Source organism: Anopheles moucheti, chromosome 3, assembly GCF_943734755.1.
Source record: "Anopheles moucheti chromosome 3, idAnoMoucSN_F20_07, whole genome shotgun sequence".
Taxonomy (NCBI): domain Eukaryota; kingdom Metazoa; phylum Arthropoda; class Insecta; order Diptera; family Culicidae; genus Anopheles; species Anopheles moucheti.
In genome coordinates, this window is record NC_069141.1 from 35974369 (window position 1) to 35991542 (window position 17174).

General features: G+C 47.0%; 1 protein-coding gene across 2 annotated transcripts; it reads left to right on the plus strand.

The window, feature by feature from the left end:
* The first annotated feature begins 327 nt into the window (after positions 1 to 327).
* On the plus strand, positions 328 to 4098 carry LOC128301207 (major facilitator superfamily domain-containing protein 1-like). 2 transcript variants are annotated; one of them, XM_053037570.1, is made up of 7 exons: positions 328 to 634; positions 929 to 1208; positions 1559 to 1835; positions 1906 to 2640; positions 2709 to 2821; positions 2888 to 2987; positions 3054 to 4098. In XM_053037570.1, exons 2-7 carry the CDS (start codon positions 980 to 982, stop codon positions 3223 to 3225), a joined length of 1626 nt encoding a protein of 541 aa, XP_052893530.1. In that variant the 5' UTR covers positions 328 to 634; positions 929 to 979; the 3' UTR covers positions 3226 to 4098. The 2 variants fall into 2 exon arrangements, with proteins under 2 accessions (XP_052893530.1, XP_052893531.1); XM_053037571.1 differs by lacking the exon at positions 328 to 634 and adding an exon at positions 775 to 789.
* Positions 4099 to 17174: the final 13076 nt, after the last annotated feature.

Consider the following 17174-nt stretch of genomic DNA (forward strand, 5'->3'; position numbering starts at 1 on the left):
TCACTGATTAAACATCCTTCGTGTAGAAGGGCCTTACAAATCGATTCAAAGTGTCCTGTCAAATCAGCTGTCGAAATGCAACGAAGCCGGAAAAAACGTTAAAATTTTATAATAATCATATAAAATCTACCCTTGACACAAGTGTATCGTATTTTTCATCATAATTTGTTAATACATTTGCTACAAAACCAGGTGTTGTCGAGTAAAGTCTCTTCGAAAAACACTTCCATATGGAAAACACAAAACTCGAGCGGACAGTATAAACGGGCGTTTGTTATGGCGAATAGTTTGTTGTGATTTTTCATCGCACAATACACCCACAGTTTCGCAAAACTTGGGTTGAAAAATAGTTGTCCGATAGTTTCGGGCCGCAGAGTGTTAATCGGTCGATTCCCACTGATCGGAACAAACATTGCGAGATTGAGCCGTTCATTCTGTCTATCGGGAAACCCTCGCCTGCGTGAAAGGACCGTACTTAAAGTGTTAACAAATAGGTCCCATCCGTGCACAGTGATTGGCAGAACGACGACATTCGTTGCGTGTGACCTGTTGGCAAAAGTTTTATTGTTTGCATTTGTAATAAACACTCGCTACACTTTCACATACGCAAGTTACCTTTTGGGGCAAGAACAATGTAAGTGATTGCATCTCTAGGATCAGTTTCCCACGGTACAGTTTTTCCCTGGCACTGGTTGGCCATTGGGACTTGGGTGGTCAAAATTGCTGATCAGAAAATCGGGGCGTATTAATAACCTCCATTAGGAATAGTTATTGTTCTCGGTAACGCATGTGGGTCGTCATTGAGTCATTGCGCGGCTTTGATTTGGACCCGCATTACGCTACCGAGTGAAGGTTTCTTTGTTAGCCACCACAATCACACGACCAAGGAAAATCGTTTATGTCCCGTTTTGGTTCATTCTCGTTCCAGATCGATCGGATTACGCATAGTGCGACTCGTGTTGAGGCACCAGCAAAAGCAATGCCCCGCCAGTACGATGAGGATGAAGCACGTCGTCCAATTCTGCAACCGGACACGGATACGGATGAACCGACCGCGGTCAGTGGTTCGTTAGCCCGCCTAGGACGGCCGAGCGATGACGATGAGTTGACCGAACGGTTAACAGGTTGCGGCGCGACCGCGTGCTGTAACCCGTCCTCGTTTCTGCATCGCTTCCAGGCCCTTATCTTGATGTGCCTGGTCGGATTCGGTAAGTTCAGTACGGCGGCGCAATTTTCCGACACAGTTGCTGCGGTCCCGATTCCACAGCTGACTAGTGCGCGATTACGCACGGTGTCTATTCGGATGGTTCGGCGTCGTCGGCGTAGTAAAGATAAGCGCCTGTCAAAGCAACGCGCGAAGACGTGGTGGCCCGCAAGACGGAATGTGTGCCGATCGTGATATGGTCTAATGACGGTGGAATCTCGTGCACAGACTGCCTGTGGGAGGGTGTTTTTTTTATCAGGCAATTAAGAGCGGCCGTACGCCGGAAATCAACCTTTGCCCTGCTCATTCATTAATGCATCCCGGGGGATGGTGTCGGCGTTACGTCTTTCACAGGTTCTTACTTCTGCTATGATAATCCGGGCGCTTTGCAAGATACGTTCAAATCGGATCTCGATCTTACCACCACCCAGTTCGTGATGCTGTACTCGATCTACTCGTGGCCCAACGTGATTCTGTGCTTCATTGGCGGGTTCCTGATGGATCGCGTCTTCGGCATCCGGCTCGGTACGATCATCTACATGTTTATACTGTTGATTGGACAGCTGATCTTCGCGATGGGTGCCACTATCAATTTGTTTTGGCTCATGATCGTCGGACGTTTCATGTTCGGGTAGGCCCTAGGGTGCATCAACCTCAAACTGGTTCTTTTTGTTTCATTTATTGCTTTATCTACATTACAGTATTGGTGCGGAATCGCTTGCCGTGGCGCAGAACAGTTACGCGGTGCTGTGGTTCAAGGGCAAGGAGCTTAATATGGTGTTTGGGCTGCAGCTATCGTTTGCCCGTGTTGGTAGCACGGTTAACTTCCTCGTAATGGTACCGATCTACAAGTACGTGAAGAGTCTCGGCTACCAGGGACACATGTGCACCGGTGTGGTACTGCTGCTTGCTACACTGACCTGCGTAATGTCGATGATTTGTGCCCTACTTCTTGGCTGGATGGATCGCCGGGCGGCACGCATCTTGAAGCGTAACGATTCTGCCCCCGGTGGCGAAGTGGCCAAACTGTCCGATGTGCGCACGTTCAAGGTGTCGTTCTGGATGGTGACGGTCATTTGTGTCGCGTACTATGTGGCCATCTTTCCCTTCATCGCGCTGGGCAAAGTGTTCTTTATGCGCAAGTTTGACTTTACGTCCGAAGATGCAAATACGGTCAATTCGATCGTGTACATTATTGCGGCGGTCGCAAGCCCATTGTTTGGGTTGCTTGTGGATCGCACTGGGCGCAACTTGCTGTGGGTATTTCTGTCCGTAATTTTGACGATCGTGGCACACGGAATCCTCGCTTTCAGCTACCTTAACCCGTACATCGGAATGATCACGATGGGGTTGGCTTATTCGATGCTTGCCTCCAGCTTGTGGCCGCTGGTTGCATTGATCGTGCCAGAATATCAACTCGGAACGGCATACGGCATGTGAGTGTAGGAAGGTTTGATGACGTGGCCGGAGTATTAATTGTAAAGCTTTTTTTTCTCGCTCACAGCTGCCAATCTGTGCAAAACCTTGGGCTGGCCGTGATCTCCATGATCTCGGGCATGATTGTTGACAAGGGTGGATACTTTATGCTGGAAATGTTCTTCATCGGATGGCTTATCGGTATGACTAAACACAACACAGCTTGGGCTTCCACCCAATGTACACACAAGCTTGTTTTCTCCACAGTTTCGCTTCTCGCCACTATCGTTATCTGGATGTATGACGCAAGCAATGACGGAGTGTTAAATATGAGCCCAAAAGCACGATCGCTTCATGCAAGCAAAACGTACGATAAACACTGCGTCCTCGCTAGCTAAAAGGCATGGAATTCATCTTGGTTTTATGTTTACAGATTCCAGCGCATGTCCGGTGAACCGGGAAGTTCTGGCGATATGACGGACAGTCAGGAGCAACTGGAACGTGATCGGCGCTCCAACGATCCGGAAGCGATCCGGAACCGGTACGTAAACCGCGTTCTCGATGGTACCCCAACCCAAAGCGATACGGAACCGCTGGTGGAGTAAGCACAGAACCCCCGCCCCACCCGATCAGATCAGGTAACATTCTTCCCTAAGATGAAATTTGCCCTCCGCGCACAGCAGAGGCTCATTCCGGTTTTGTCATGGAGGCTGTGTATGTATGTAGGTGCGCGCGTGTTTGTCTGAACGTTTATTCCTCTATGTATGTAAGGACTATTCTTATTGTTTTAGATGTACTTTATGATGGTTATTTTAAACAGCACTGATGAGCGAAAGGGCGGTTATAGGAAAAAAAAGAGGGAGAGTTATTTAGCAAGAAATGAAGTGTGATTGCCGTGGGATTGGTTAAAATGAAAAAAAAGGGCAAGGTTAGTCATGAATAAGTATTAACCGCAGAGAAGAAGCGAAAAAATTATTAGGAACCACCAGTGTGTCGGAACCACCATTCGACCTACTGTATCTTTGTAACCGTGTCAGCTCTCCGTGGTCAGCTTGCTTTCCATTTGTTAGATTGTTTACTACCACACACAGTGCCAATGATGCCAAAAAAAAACCACGGACACACAACCATAAGGAAAAGGAACACAATTCTCGAAACCAGGGTTTCCAATAGTGGAAATAGTCGGTATATTTGCATTTCATTGTTGATGTTTTATACAAAAAAAATAACGATTTGGGGTCGCTTGGAGGTTACGATTTTCCACAGCAAACCAGTTGCACAAGAGAAAGTACGCGGAACGGCGTCGTAATATTATTGTAGAACGTATTTGGTGGTTATTGCATCGGTACGATGCTATTTTACAACATACACATATCTCAGCCCGGAGGTGTATAGGGCCCCCCCTCCCCGGATCTTCTACTGTGAACTATATGTATCGGAAAGTAGAAGCATGTTCGAATATATATATACAAAAGTATGGCTATACTAAACTGCATGTGCTGCTTTACTGTGAGAGAAAAGAAAAAGATTTTGTTTGAATCGCGTTTTGTTTGACCGTTTTGTAAATTCAATTTCGTTCGGTTTGAGAGTGTCAAGCTTTCGCCACTAGGTGGCGCTGGTTGAAACTTAAATGCGTTAGGCGGCGTTACTCGTGCGTTACTTGAAATGAACCGGTTCGGGTTTTCAAAATCATAACAGTCATTTTGTACCATTTTAAGGACTTTTGTTAGGATTAATAGTAAAAATAATAGTTTAATTTGTTTCCACCTTTATTTAGGTACACATACAATAAGGAAATGCTACAGATTATTGTTACAAAATGAAACACGTGTATGCTTTCCGCAAAAATTTCACCCGCGCATTGCAACAATGTTGAGCCAGAGCCGTTGAGCCGTTTGTCGAAATGACGATCTTCCTAACGCGGAACGACTTTAATGGAGGTAAAGCACGGTAATGAACGTCAGCCAGCCAGCCGTTAGCATAATTTACACGTGCACCGTGCGGCACCCGAAGAACCCGATGCCACGGCCACGTCAGCTCCATTGAAAAATCCCATGAATTCCCCTGATCGACAGTCGCGGTCCCCACGCGGGTGTTGCGATCGTTTGGCTTTCATTCATCAAAAAATCGGGCAACCGCGGGCAAAAACATTTGCAACGCGCGAATATGGAGCGTAAAGCGTGTGGATGCGAATGGCTAGATGTGCTGCGTACGCGTACCGGGATGCTGCACACTGTCACCCGTGATTCCAAGCGTTTTCTTGGGCTAAAAATAGGGACACCGATAGGAGCACGGTGAATAAGTCGCACTTTGTTAGAATTTCGCTCCGTTGTTCCATCAAAGAAAACGTTCATTTACTTCCTTGTGCGGGGTTGTACCGGCCGTGATGTGACCGCGTTGCCCTGTGCAGTGTTGCGTCCTCGCCGTACTGCGCCCGGAAAGAACCGTTCCCGGCTGTGCGAAAAATGAATTCTATTATTAATCATTTCTTTTGGCGAAACTATGCATCCCGGAAAGGGTTTCGGTGGGAAAGGGGAGGGGAGGTCGAGTAGGCAGGTGGAGGGACCGGTGTTGGAACTGACAGAAAGGGTTTGATTCATTCAATCAGGAGTGAACAGCTGAACGCGGTGACGAAAGTCGCTGCGAAAGGATGCTGTTGGAGATCTATTTTTAATCGAATTAGAAACATTTATTTGACGTACGTGCATGTGTGTTTGATTTGGGCGGGGAGAGGACATTAGAATGGGCATGGAATGGGTTGGGTCCACATGTACAGTGCCCCTTCTGCGGTGCGATTTGACAATATATTAATCACTTCCTGTACGGTCGGGCCGGGTTGCTATCGTTGCAACCCCCGGCATTCAATGGGTTCCGATTCGAACGTTCAATACTTTTGCATTTTTAACCTTCACTTTGGAACGCGAAGACGGGATTGAAACTATTCAATATAAGAAGGATTTGGAGACACTGTTCAGTTTTTTTTAATTTCTCAACCATATATAAAGGCTTAAGATTGAAGACGGTAAGACGCTGCAAAAGCCAACGGTATGTGCAAAGCGCCCGACAGTATGCAATGTGCTGCATTTAATCACCTTCTTTAGTGGGTTTGTGAGATTTGAGCTAGCGGAATGATTTTTTTTTGTGCTTCAACGGTATAAATAAGGCCACCTCGAATCAAAAGAGAGTGAAATGTTTGCATTGACATTTTCCCTTGCTACACGGTTTACAAACCTTCCGAGGGGAAAAAAAGCAAGGAACAAAATCAAAATAATTCCTCATTCGCGAGGCCAAGCAGTTCCAATATCCGCCCGGGCTCTTAGCAGACGTTAATATTGCACGATGAAGATGAGGTACAAATGGTCTTACTTCCTTTTTTGTTTCCCACATACATCTGTGGGTGCATTTCTTCCACCGTCAGAATAGTTTCTTCCTTCGCTTAGTAAGTGTGTGGTTTTGAAGGTTAGGTTATGAATAATGCACGACACACAGTTAAAGGGAAAAGCGTCACTATTGGCAAGGGGCAGGGTCTATATGATAACACACGCGGCCAGCTTGCGTGCGCTTGTGTATGCTTATGATAAATGTGTGCACGTTGTTAGTTGAGCTTAAGCTCACTTACATTATGGGGCCACGGACACGGATCGGGATGGAGCCAATTCAATACATTACATTACATTACATTACATGTAGAGAATGCATTCTCCATCTTCACCCACCTTCATCCCTTCATAAAGTAAAAAAAAGCACACAGAAGACGGAACCGAAACCGAACCGGCTTCGCCTATTTATTCCTTTCAGCCAGCCAAAGAACACACATGTGTTCGCAATCCTACCTTCCTTGCGGGAAGTCGGTGATAACTTTCTTTCCCCGCGTGTGCCGTTACGCCGAAGGATGCAACACCGAGGGGGGACCCCCTTGCCCGTGGACAGAGGGGAGGGAGGGGGGTGGGAGGGTGGTGGTTTGACAGGGTGGTAACGACACCAATTGTGTACCAGTGTATGGAAGCGAAAGAACAACCAACCACGCCCCAAAACATCTACATGCTCATGAGCGCTGCTTCCAACTCTGCCGCTACTGCCGGGAGCGCGAGGGGGAAGCAGCAAAGGGGAGCCCTGCGATGGGCAAAGGGACAACCACCTACCAGAACAGTGGCCTGGTGTGGCGTAAGGAAAACGGGAAAATCAATAACATTTACTCCGGGGGTATAGTGCACACTCGCAAGGACTCTCGAATCACGGTCGAAAGCCCGGCGTTTTGGTTGGCAACACTGCCAAGCGGACACTGCTGGAGCGAATGTGAAGCCACCCAACAACGACAACAGCGACAACACATCCGATGCACTCTCGCCATCCTAAGCGAATGCATCAGGGGGGTCAAGGGGGGTGGGGGTGGGGGGGATGGTGGGTTGGGGTGGGAGACGGGGTGGAAAACGCGCATTCAGACAACATTGTCTAAACAACGTCGGTAAAACGGGATGGCTCAACAGGCGCGCGCTCGTCTAGGTTGTATGTGTACGTGGGAGCATGGTGGCCCGGTTCTTGGCATTGTACGTCGGGTGTTCCAACCGGCTGCCAGGAGGGATGGAAAACCCCCGTGCCATTTCCCGGAAATCAGATGGTTCTAAAGAGAAACAGAGAGAAAGAGATAGAGATAGAAAGAGAAGGAGTTTAGGAGAAAGAGGAGGAGGGAGCGGTAGTTGATGGCATGGGGCAGCAGCAGCAGCAGCAGCAGCAGCAGGATGAATCGTTGATTATCGTGGCATTCATGCTTTCGGTGTCCGCTCTCGCAATACAAGCAACAACACAAAGCACAACGCTGAACGCTGAATAAAAGGGAATTATTGATTTTGTGTGTTCCCTCCCGACCCTTCCCATCTTCCTATCCTTTTTCTCTCTCACACACAGTCTCTTTCTGTCTCACACACACGCATACACCCTTAGGTATGCTCGCTGCATACACATCTCGCTCTTCTGCTCCATGGCTTGCTGTTCGATTGCTGAAATGAAAGTCCTAGACTGGCACGGGTTCGGTTTTGGATTCAGTCTCGGGGTTTTCTGCATTCATCAGGGTGAGATGGGGGGAAGGCATGGAAGACCGGATGAAAAACTGATGGGATGCTGGGATGTGGCCTTCCTGTGCTGCCCATTTCCCTTTTTTTGCCAGCCCCGTCCCCGCTTTGCCCAACAAATGCCAAAAGCAACGAGATGATGTTTGGTAAGGATAAAAGGTTATTCCATTCGGTGGAGACGTTGTACGGTGTGTTGGAGTGGTACAGTGTAAGAGAGAGCAAGATAAACAGGAGAGAAAGAGAGAGAGCGCGCTTCGGAGGTGGTGGAAAACAGCTACACCAACAAGCACGGTGTACTCCGGTGAGTCCCTTGTATACACATTGAATTGTAATGAAAATAAACGCTCCGATGTTATTTCTCTTTCGGTACCCCATCCCCATCTCCTTTCTACTACTCCACCCCTCCCCCCATCGTCCTCTCTCACAAAAAAGGCTGGTGTTGTATTTTTTTCTTCTCTTGTCTTGTTTTCTGTTTTGTTCGTGGTGCCGTGACCAGGATCCAGCAACGACGACAACGACGATTCGAACCGAATGGCGAAATGTATGCTATTGGCATGGGTTTGGGTTGTCCTTCGAAAAGCTGTAGTTGCACTGGCAGGCGGGTGGTTCGAAGGGGTGGTATTTATGGTACAGCGATGCTGTTGTGTGGTGGGCCATCCGGTGCACCAGCGTCGGGTACCCAACCTTCGAACAAAACGAACGAACCGAGCTGCAGAGAAAGGAGCCAGATTGTGTGCTACTACTGCTGCTGCTACTGCTGCTGGTGTTATCCTTGCTCGCTGTGTTGTATGCGCTGTGCACAGGAGTTTGCTTTTGTGGGAAAATGTGGGAAAACGAGAACACATAAAGAGAGTGTGTGCATGTAAGCGAGAGCGAGTGGCAACGATTGTCAGGGAAAGAGAGGGGAAAAATAAGAATGGGGAGAAAACACACACACATACACACACCAACAGTGCACACAAAGCCATTTTCCCTTTCTTCATCCTGTCATCCGGGGGGGATGGTTTTTCCCGTAGACGATGCTGTTATTGCCGAACGACGACAACGACAGCGACTAAGCACACAAGCACGGTCGTTGGGCAATGGAGGCAGGATGCTGTACAATGCATCGCTGAACCGTACCAAACAGTGTACGAGCGGGCCCCGTTGAAGCTTTGCCTTTGTTCATACTTTTCCGTTTATGTGCGGGGTTTTTGGGTGGGCGCTGAAGACATGGCATGAACCGTGGATGGATGTTGTGTGTATGTTTTTCGAACGGCAACGTTGGAACGGTGCGCCGTGTGCATTTGGGATGCACACGGAGCACACAAAAGCGCTGACAGCGTTTGAATTGGAACGGTTCTCCGCCGGTGACTCCCGTTCCTTTTGTGGCTGTGCTTGTGTGAAGCTCGGTCTTGCAGGGATGCGCTAACACGATGGCTATTTGTTTGGCACGATTCCGAGCGGAAAGATAATGAACAGGAAAGCTCATTTTCGGTACAGTGCCGGGGGTACCGATGGTTGTGGGCTCTGTCCGGTGAGGTGTGCGGGTGCGAGTTCGATTTGAAATCGAGAACAAAAATTGGTTGATTGCTGTACCGAGTTCATTAAAACAGGAACTTAACAATTAAAGGCAAGTAATTACGTGTGAGCACAAGTCGATTTTGAAATTATAAAGATGCTTTTACACGATTGAATGTTTAAGTCCAATGCGATGCAAGAGATTGGGTATGAATCTTTTGAGTCATGCCATTAGTATGATCTTTAGCTCACTAGTATGATATCCAATTTGCGATATCCAAACGTCATTTATTTGAAATGTCACTTTTGACAGTTAGTAGTATCGTTGGAGGCGGCTTATTTGACATTAGGCATATAGAACCATGCAACACTTCGTTTCCTGATAACAACGAAAGGGTTTGTTTATGGCAAAATTCGAGGACAATAAGTGTTAGTTTACAGAAATTATTCATACAGGAGTAACAGGAGTTAGTTAATAAATGAGTGCTAAAGCCGATAGGTAAAGCTTAAACGTAACGAACCGTTACAGTGTTTTTGAAATTTTATTCGCTGCTTAATTGAATATTAAAACCTTTTTAGCTTTGAAAGACAGTTTGTTCCATAAGAAATAGTAAGTTAGTAGTTGTTAAACACATGAAATGTAACGCCGATCATTCGGGTGACGGATTATTCATTGGCTTTAGTGTTGAATTATCGCCGTTGGTAGAAGAAATGAAGGACCAATGGAGTAAGATAAATTGGGCTAGAATTGAAAAAATACAGCTTTTTGTTTGCAATAACAAACAAATAAGTGAAAATAAATTATACACTTATAAAAAGTACTACCCATAATGCATTTACCACAAAATGAAGATTTAACCTATTAACCGTGTTGTTCGATTATACAGCAACCGATAGGCCGACGAGAACGGATATTCGGTGTCCCACTGTACATCACTTCAGTCGTCTAAAAGCATCTTCACCGCAAGATTTATGCTGAATCTCTATACAGCAAATGTGAAAGGGGTTGATTTTTCTTTAGAAAAGAGTCCCATCGTAGATTTTTCCCACGGCGGAAATAAGCTTTCCCATGATAACAGTCAGACAGGTGTGACTGCCAAAATGAGATAGCAACAGAAAGAGAAGTATACCTGTGGGGCATGCAGTATGCAGCTGGGTGCATTTGGAACGAGCAAATAAAGCTAAAGGCAAACGATTGGAACGGGAATATGAACGCTTCTTTTGAAAGGAAACATATAGAATGTAATGTACACCTCCTACACCTTCTTTCATTTATGTAAAATAATAGTGGGATGAATTTTATGTCCTTCCAAGCATACAACGTAGTGTGCACATTAATTGACACCTCACCATTGTACATTGTGCCAGCAACAAGCCGCAACAAGCCGTACGCAACAATGTGTTACACCACTGTTTACTAACAAATTGTTCACGAGTAGCAGCGTTCCATGCCATCGAGACGACGGGTTAACAAGGCATCATCGGTTCTTATCATCCGCAAACACGACCCACCAACCGAGCACGGTAACTATTTAGCACACTTTTTAAACAATCGCTTCAATTGCCTTTTGCAAAAAATCAAGAACGAACGATTGACCGGGCTAGGTCCCCGGTCGCAAGCCAGGGTTTGGAAGGGGGCAGAAAAGAAAGCGATTGATTGTGTGCTAATCGAGATTGTAATTGACGATGGAGCAAAGAGCACTACTAGAGAACGGATGTCCGTACGGGCAGTTAACAACAGAACGCCGTACCGATACGGCATCCACGTGAAGATTGCACCTGTGATAATGGAGGCGTACTAGCTTCGAGAATCGGCCATATCAAGTGGAACGATGGGTCGATACGATATGGCGCCATGAAGGACGCTTCAGGATGGAGAGTTATTAGCTATGAAGAGATCGTTCAGGCTTACGCACGCTACCATTGCGTGGGTAATGGATGTGAAATAAAAGCTTCCCCATCGCACTCGATCCCGGATGGTATTTAGAGCGAACTTAGCGGAGCCTTTCAGTTCTACCAATTAATTAAACCCGATAGCTCTTCAACGCATTAGTCAAAACCATCGGTGGGGGTCCCACCGTCCCACCGGGGGTTCCCGGCCCGGCGTTCGATTGTGGATTGTGGCACAAACAGGAAATTAGGAACAGGTGTGGACAGTTTTTATATTTAGCTCGTGTTCCAATTAAAAATATCGCATTAATTCTTTCACTCGGTTCGTCTCACACTGCGCGAACCGGCGGCAGAACCGGCGGCCGCCCTGCTATTGCGTCATTGGGCTGGATCCTCCCCGTCCCAGATGGGGATCGTACTTTGAGATGGACGGGGATGGGGGATACTTGGGGGATGCGGGGGGGGGGGGGAGAATTACGATGAAATAACACGCCGATTCCAATATCGGGACAATCGGGTTGGACACACTGGCCCCGACACTTGGTAAGGCACATTGCATATTTCTTCCTGCACGATCGTCTTGGATCGTCGAGAAAAGTGACACGGGGATTTCTATGATTTCGACGCGGCGTGTGTGTGTACGGGAATGGTGCAGATGAATGAATTACCAGCCCCTGGGTGTATATTTGGTTGGTTTACGGAATAGTTGTGCATGGGTGACATATTTAGAAGGTAAAGCGGTAATAAAGCAGGACGCATTGGAAAAGTATTGCAATGCGGATCCTCGAGGGTGTTTCAGAATAATGGTGGACGTTGCGTTATGTCAAAGGAGAAAATGCTTAAGTTTAAAAGTTCAAATAAGTGTGTATGTGTGGTGGTTTTGGTCCTTTCGTTGACGATTTTTAGTAGTCGGAATAACTTATCAAAAAGATAATCTTTGAGATTTTTAAATGCAGCTGGAATTTTCAAGAGAAGCTCGTCACGCTCTGGCAAATTTTTAGTGGAGATCACCCAAATCAAGTTCCAAGGTTGTAGAAAGATTTACAAAAATGTAGAATTCTAGATTCTACAGCGTAATTGTTTTTGAGAAAAGTGAATAAATGATTGATTTAAATCTTATTGGAGAGAGAGTTAATAAAAATCTTCAAGCAGAGTTTTTAGGATTGTTTTTCAAGCTAACTCATTGAAAGAGAATAAAATCATCATCAAGAGTTATTTAATTCCAGACTGAGTGATCGAAGAATTAATCTCTTCACAAAGATCTTTAACTTATGATTTAAGTTGATCATGAGTGAGTTACGTTGGGAGTCTTTATGAGTGTGTTCAAGATTTAAATCTTTTACTCTAACTCTCTCATTTTTTTATCGCCACAACAACCTCAAGAGGTCTAGGCCTGCCATTTCTGGCTTCCTTTTACTATATTTACCCAAATCCGGATAATCAGTCCTGCATATTACACCACCAGGTCGCCTTTATAAGGAATTCCCTCAATAATCTTAATTGCCTCTGTCCTTCCTTCGGACGCATTCCTTTGCTATGCGGATGATATTAAGATCTTCCGTCCGATTCAATCCCTTCCCGATTGTATATCCCTCCAAAACTATCTTCATGTTTTTTCTAACTGGTGCTCGTCTAACTCTCTCATTTTGTCCCCAAATAAGTGTCAAATTATTTCTTTCTGTAAATCCCGCAGCTCCTTACTTTATAATTACAACCTTTGCGGCTTACCGTTGACCCGGGTATCTTGCGTCAAAGACCAAGGTGTTCTCCTGGACTCGAGACTCACATTCGTCAATCAAATTGATGATGTGGTGTCGAGAGCCAGCAGAGTCCTTGGTATGCTGCGCCGTTTGGCATCCGAATTCAGAGAGCTAGGCTGCTTGAGGATGCTATACTGTTCTCTGGTGCGATCCACGCTGGAGTATGCCTCCATTATTTGGTCTCCGACCAGTAATGCTGCGATCGCACGTGTGGAACGAGTACAGAGGGTTTTCACTCGCTTTGCCATCTACAATGTTTATGGTACCACAGGCTCTGCAATGCCTCCGTATCCTACACGTTGTCAGATGCTGAGCCTGGAGACTCTTGATACTCGTCGCACACGCGCCCAATCATCCTTCATTGCCTCCCTCCTTCTTAACAGCCTCGACGTTCCTTCTCTGCTCTCCTCAATCAATTTTTATGTTCCTTCCCATCGTCTTCGCCCTCGTCCTCCCCTGGCGACTGCAACACGGCGAACTGTTGTAGGCGCGAATGACCCGCTGCTCAGGGCAATTCGAAGTTTTAATTCTTCCGCAGAGCTGTTCGACTTCTTCATCTCCTTAGCTTCTTTCCGTCATCGTCTTCGATCGTCAGCCACTCCTCTTACTTAAACTCCTATTAGCAATTAAGTTAGGTTAAGCAACATTGTGCAGCTTAAAGCAGACAATAAATACGTACAATACAAAACAATACAATACAATAACATCGTTTAATATCAAATTAATAGATCGAATACTTATTTCCACGCTTATTTCCACACGAGTGGCGTATAATTCGGGAAAAGACTGTTTTAGTCGTCGGTGGGTCTAATATAAGCATGAAAGATAATCTGACAACTGGGCTTTCTCTTGTTTCTTGAAACTTCTCTTCCCAAAACGAACTGAACTGGGCTTGTTTCAATTTTTTAAAGTCGCGGTACTCATATATGCCTCTGACACATGGACTTTGTCCAAAACTGATAAACCCTCATCGTATGCGTATGCGTGGTAAAACAATAGAGCAGCCACTACAATCTGTAGTGTAGCGAATGTCATTAAAATGACGCCGTACGATTCAATTAATGAAGTCATCCTTTTAAGTCATTCGCATGGACACAATGGTAGGCTCGAACTGAGATGGAGTTATGGCGTTGAGCGCTAGGAACCTTGAGCGCTTTAGAGGAATCCCTTTGTTGGAACATTGGATTTATTGGAAACATATTGTAGGTATTGTGGGATATGCTACTTCGACGTTGTCCGAAAGTTCATAGATTTACTCTTTTCTGGACCGGTTCCTCACTGACAAAGGTCGAAAGAAATCAACCATCATTATCTTCATTCTGTCTACTTATTCTGGGATCAGTAAGTTACTACCTTCCAAATGTTGTTCTCGAAGTAGTATTTTGTGACGGTTCCATATTAATTCAATATCTATCGCCCTCTTGGTGGATTAGCTCCAATAAACCTCACACGCAAAACCCTCAGCCACGTACACCGATGGAACATCGGCACAAAAGAAGCGAAGAAAAGTGTCGCCCCGAGTGTATGTTTCGGTATGAAAAATTAGACGATCTGTACATCAAAACATTACATGGTGCACAGCCGTCTGTACCACCGCACGCATCCAGCTCGGTTGCGCGTGAAGATATCCCGTGTCGCGGACCGATCAGCCGTGCGTGCGTGCGTGCGCCCTGTGCACGCCGGTTGCGTCCCGATGCGCGTAGGTAATTAAATGACATTTCCGGTTCAAGCGGACTGTGAATTATGAATGGCGAATGGCGATCCTGCCAGCGCTTGGACGACGAATCCCGCGAATCCCGCGATCCCGTGTTCGCGATCGGCGGGAAAATAATGTCCCGCAAGGGGGGGGATGTATGTGTGCGTTGAGGCCCACAGTTTGTCTTCCGTGATTTCCCGTCGACGGGTGCCCTCTTTCAACGCCGTTCAGAGCGCTTCGCGGGGCAGGACGGGTGTGTACGACTTCCTGGATGCGATCGGTGCGATCGGTTCGGTCGAGTGTGCAGACCCGGCGGGGCCATTTTCTCGCGTGTGCAGTACGTTCACACTGCATAAATTGCAATCAGTGCAGTTCGGATAATTAAAGCGTTTAGATATCATGCGGCGTGTCCGATGCGATTAATCAAATTCGTTGGCCATTTTGGTCGGTGGTTTTGTATGTGGGTCGTCGTCACCCGGTAGCGCGAAAGAGTGCCGTGTATGAGACACATAATTCCTTTATCTTGCATTAAAACCGAACCGGATCGGTAAGACGCACCGTCGGGGACGGAAATAATTGCCAAACAACGTTTCCCAAGACGGTGGCCGTTCCATTAGGAAGAGCCTCCACCTTCACCATGGCGTCTTGTTTTGATCTTTTGAGCAGCGTGCAAAATCCCTTTGATTGTCACAACTCCTTACTGTCTGTGCTGTGCCGTTTTTCCTCGTCACGAGCGAACGATTTTCTGTGGGATATGTTTCCCATTCGATACGCGCCCCCTTTCGCACGGGCATAAAACAACGATGAGATTATTTATAATACCTCGTTGTTGTCGCAAAACCGAGCGTCCCCTTCAACCGTGCCGGTTTTCATCAGATACTTTCATCTTCATCATGCTCTCATCACTAATACCGGCATCGGATGGAAACGGTGCCAAATGGTTGGTTTTTGTTGGGCTTGGGGTTTTCTAATTAATTGTATCCTTTTCCCGAACCGGGACACTCCCTTGTCTCCCACTCCCCGCATCACCCTTGCTGAACCGGATCGGTGAGGAAATGAGTGGAAAACACACACACATACCCCGGAAACACATTCATCCTTCGACACGGCAAACGATTACACAAAAGAAGCGAACAGAACTGGAAAGCAACAAAACAAACATCAAATAAAAGAAAATTCACGCATGCGAAAAACTTCCGTCTCCGTGCAACCCTTCGAGGGAGGGTTGGTTGTGCGGTGGGTTATGCCTGCATCGTGCCGTGGGAGTTCGCCCTCGCCCTAGACAAACTTGCACAATTTGAGGCACACGCAAAGGGGGAAAATACACACATACACACGTTGTCCTTCCGTTCCGCCTCGCAACGCAACGTAGACAACGATCAACGGACAAGAGAACTCGCAGCACCATCCCATATTTTCTCCTGTTTAGCCGTTTTTGTGCTGAGGAGAAAACAAACACACACACACACACACACACGTATACAGTGAAAACAGAGACGCATTAACCTGGTAAAGAATGGAAGGGCCGGAGGAGTGGAGTGGAGAGAATTTTCCGTCTACAATACATTTTCCTTTGAAGCTCTTGTGCCTGGGTTCTTAGTCCATTGGAGGTATCCACAAGGGATATGCGATGGAATTGTTGCCCTTGCCATGCCGAACAACATCTTCCACATCTATTCCAAAAACGCGCACCGCTACGAAGAGCGGACGGTAAAGCTTATTTCGTTCGTTTGTTGCTTATGTACAATAAGCACACACACAACTCCTCCACCGTCTCGATCTGTCTCTCTGAATGTGTGTGTGTGCGTGTGTAGGTCGCCGAGGAAAACATACCCTTGTGCAAGGTGGAAAAGGTTTGCTCCTTGTGTGAGCGAGACGCGACGAGTGCGGGTGCAAGCGAGATGGCGATAAGGCAAAATCAACAATACACAAAGCTCGCTCCGATTGCACCGCCGACTGTCGTACGGAGCACGGAGGGTATATGTCTCCGGTACACCATCTTCGGCACAAACAGCCATCCCCGGGGATGGTCGCGTGGATGCTTGCCGCCGTACAGTTTCGGGCAAGCTCTCTCCTTCGACCGGGAAACGTTTCCGGTTTTAGTTTTCCTCTTTCTCGCACACGGTGAGTTTTCCCCAGTTGGCATCCCTGGTTTAAAGCCCCCCCCCCCCCCCCCCCTTGTCTCCCCCCGAACAAAACAAGCTGCATCCAGAGCTGTTAATAAGGTAGTTGTGTTAGGCAGGGTTGCATATAGTGCAACATCAAAAATCGCCCACAAGTATGCAACCCGCGTAACAGAGCGTACCTAATGTACCGTCTTCTAATGCGAGTTTTGCTTAACAGTTTGTCTCCGATCGGTAAGCCCGTCTTGTCACCTGGGATACGGTGCGGTAGATTCGGGCCGAGAGCTAGAATAACCTTTCCTTCGCAGTCTCCTACGAAACGGACGACTCCCGCTGAAAGGATGCTCAAGGTACGTCGTCATGCTGGCACATGCTCGTTTTTGTCATGGTGATGGCGCGAGTTTCGCCTCCCGACAAAGAGAGCTTTTGTGCACAGTGTGCTAGTAGTAGTAGGGGAGGGAAGAAGACCCCCCCCCCGCCCCTCTCACGCTTTCACCCACCTTTTCGTCCCGTAGT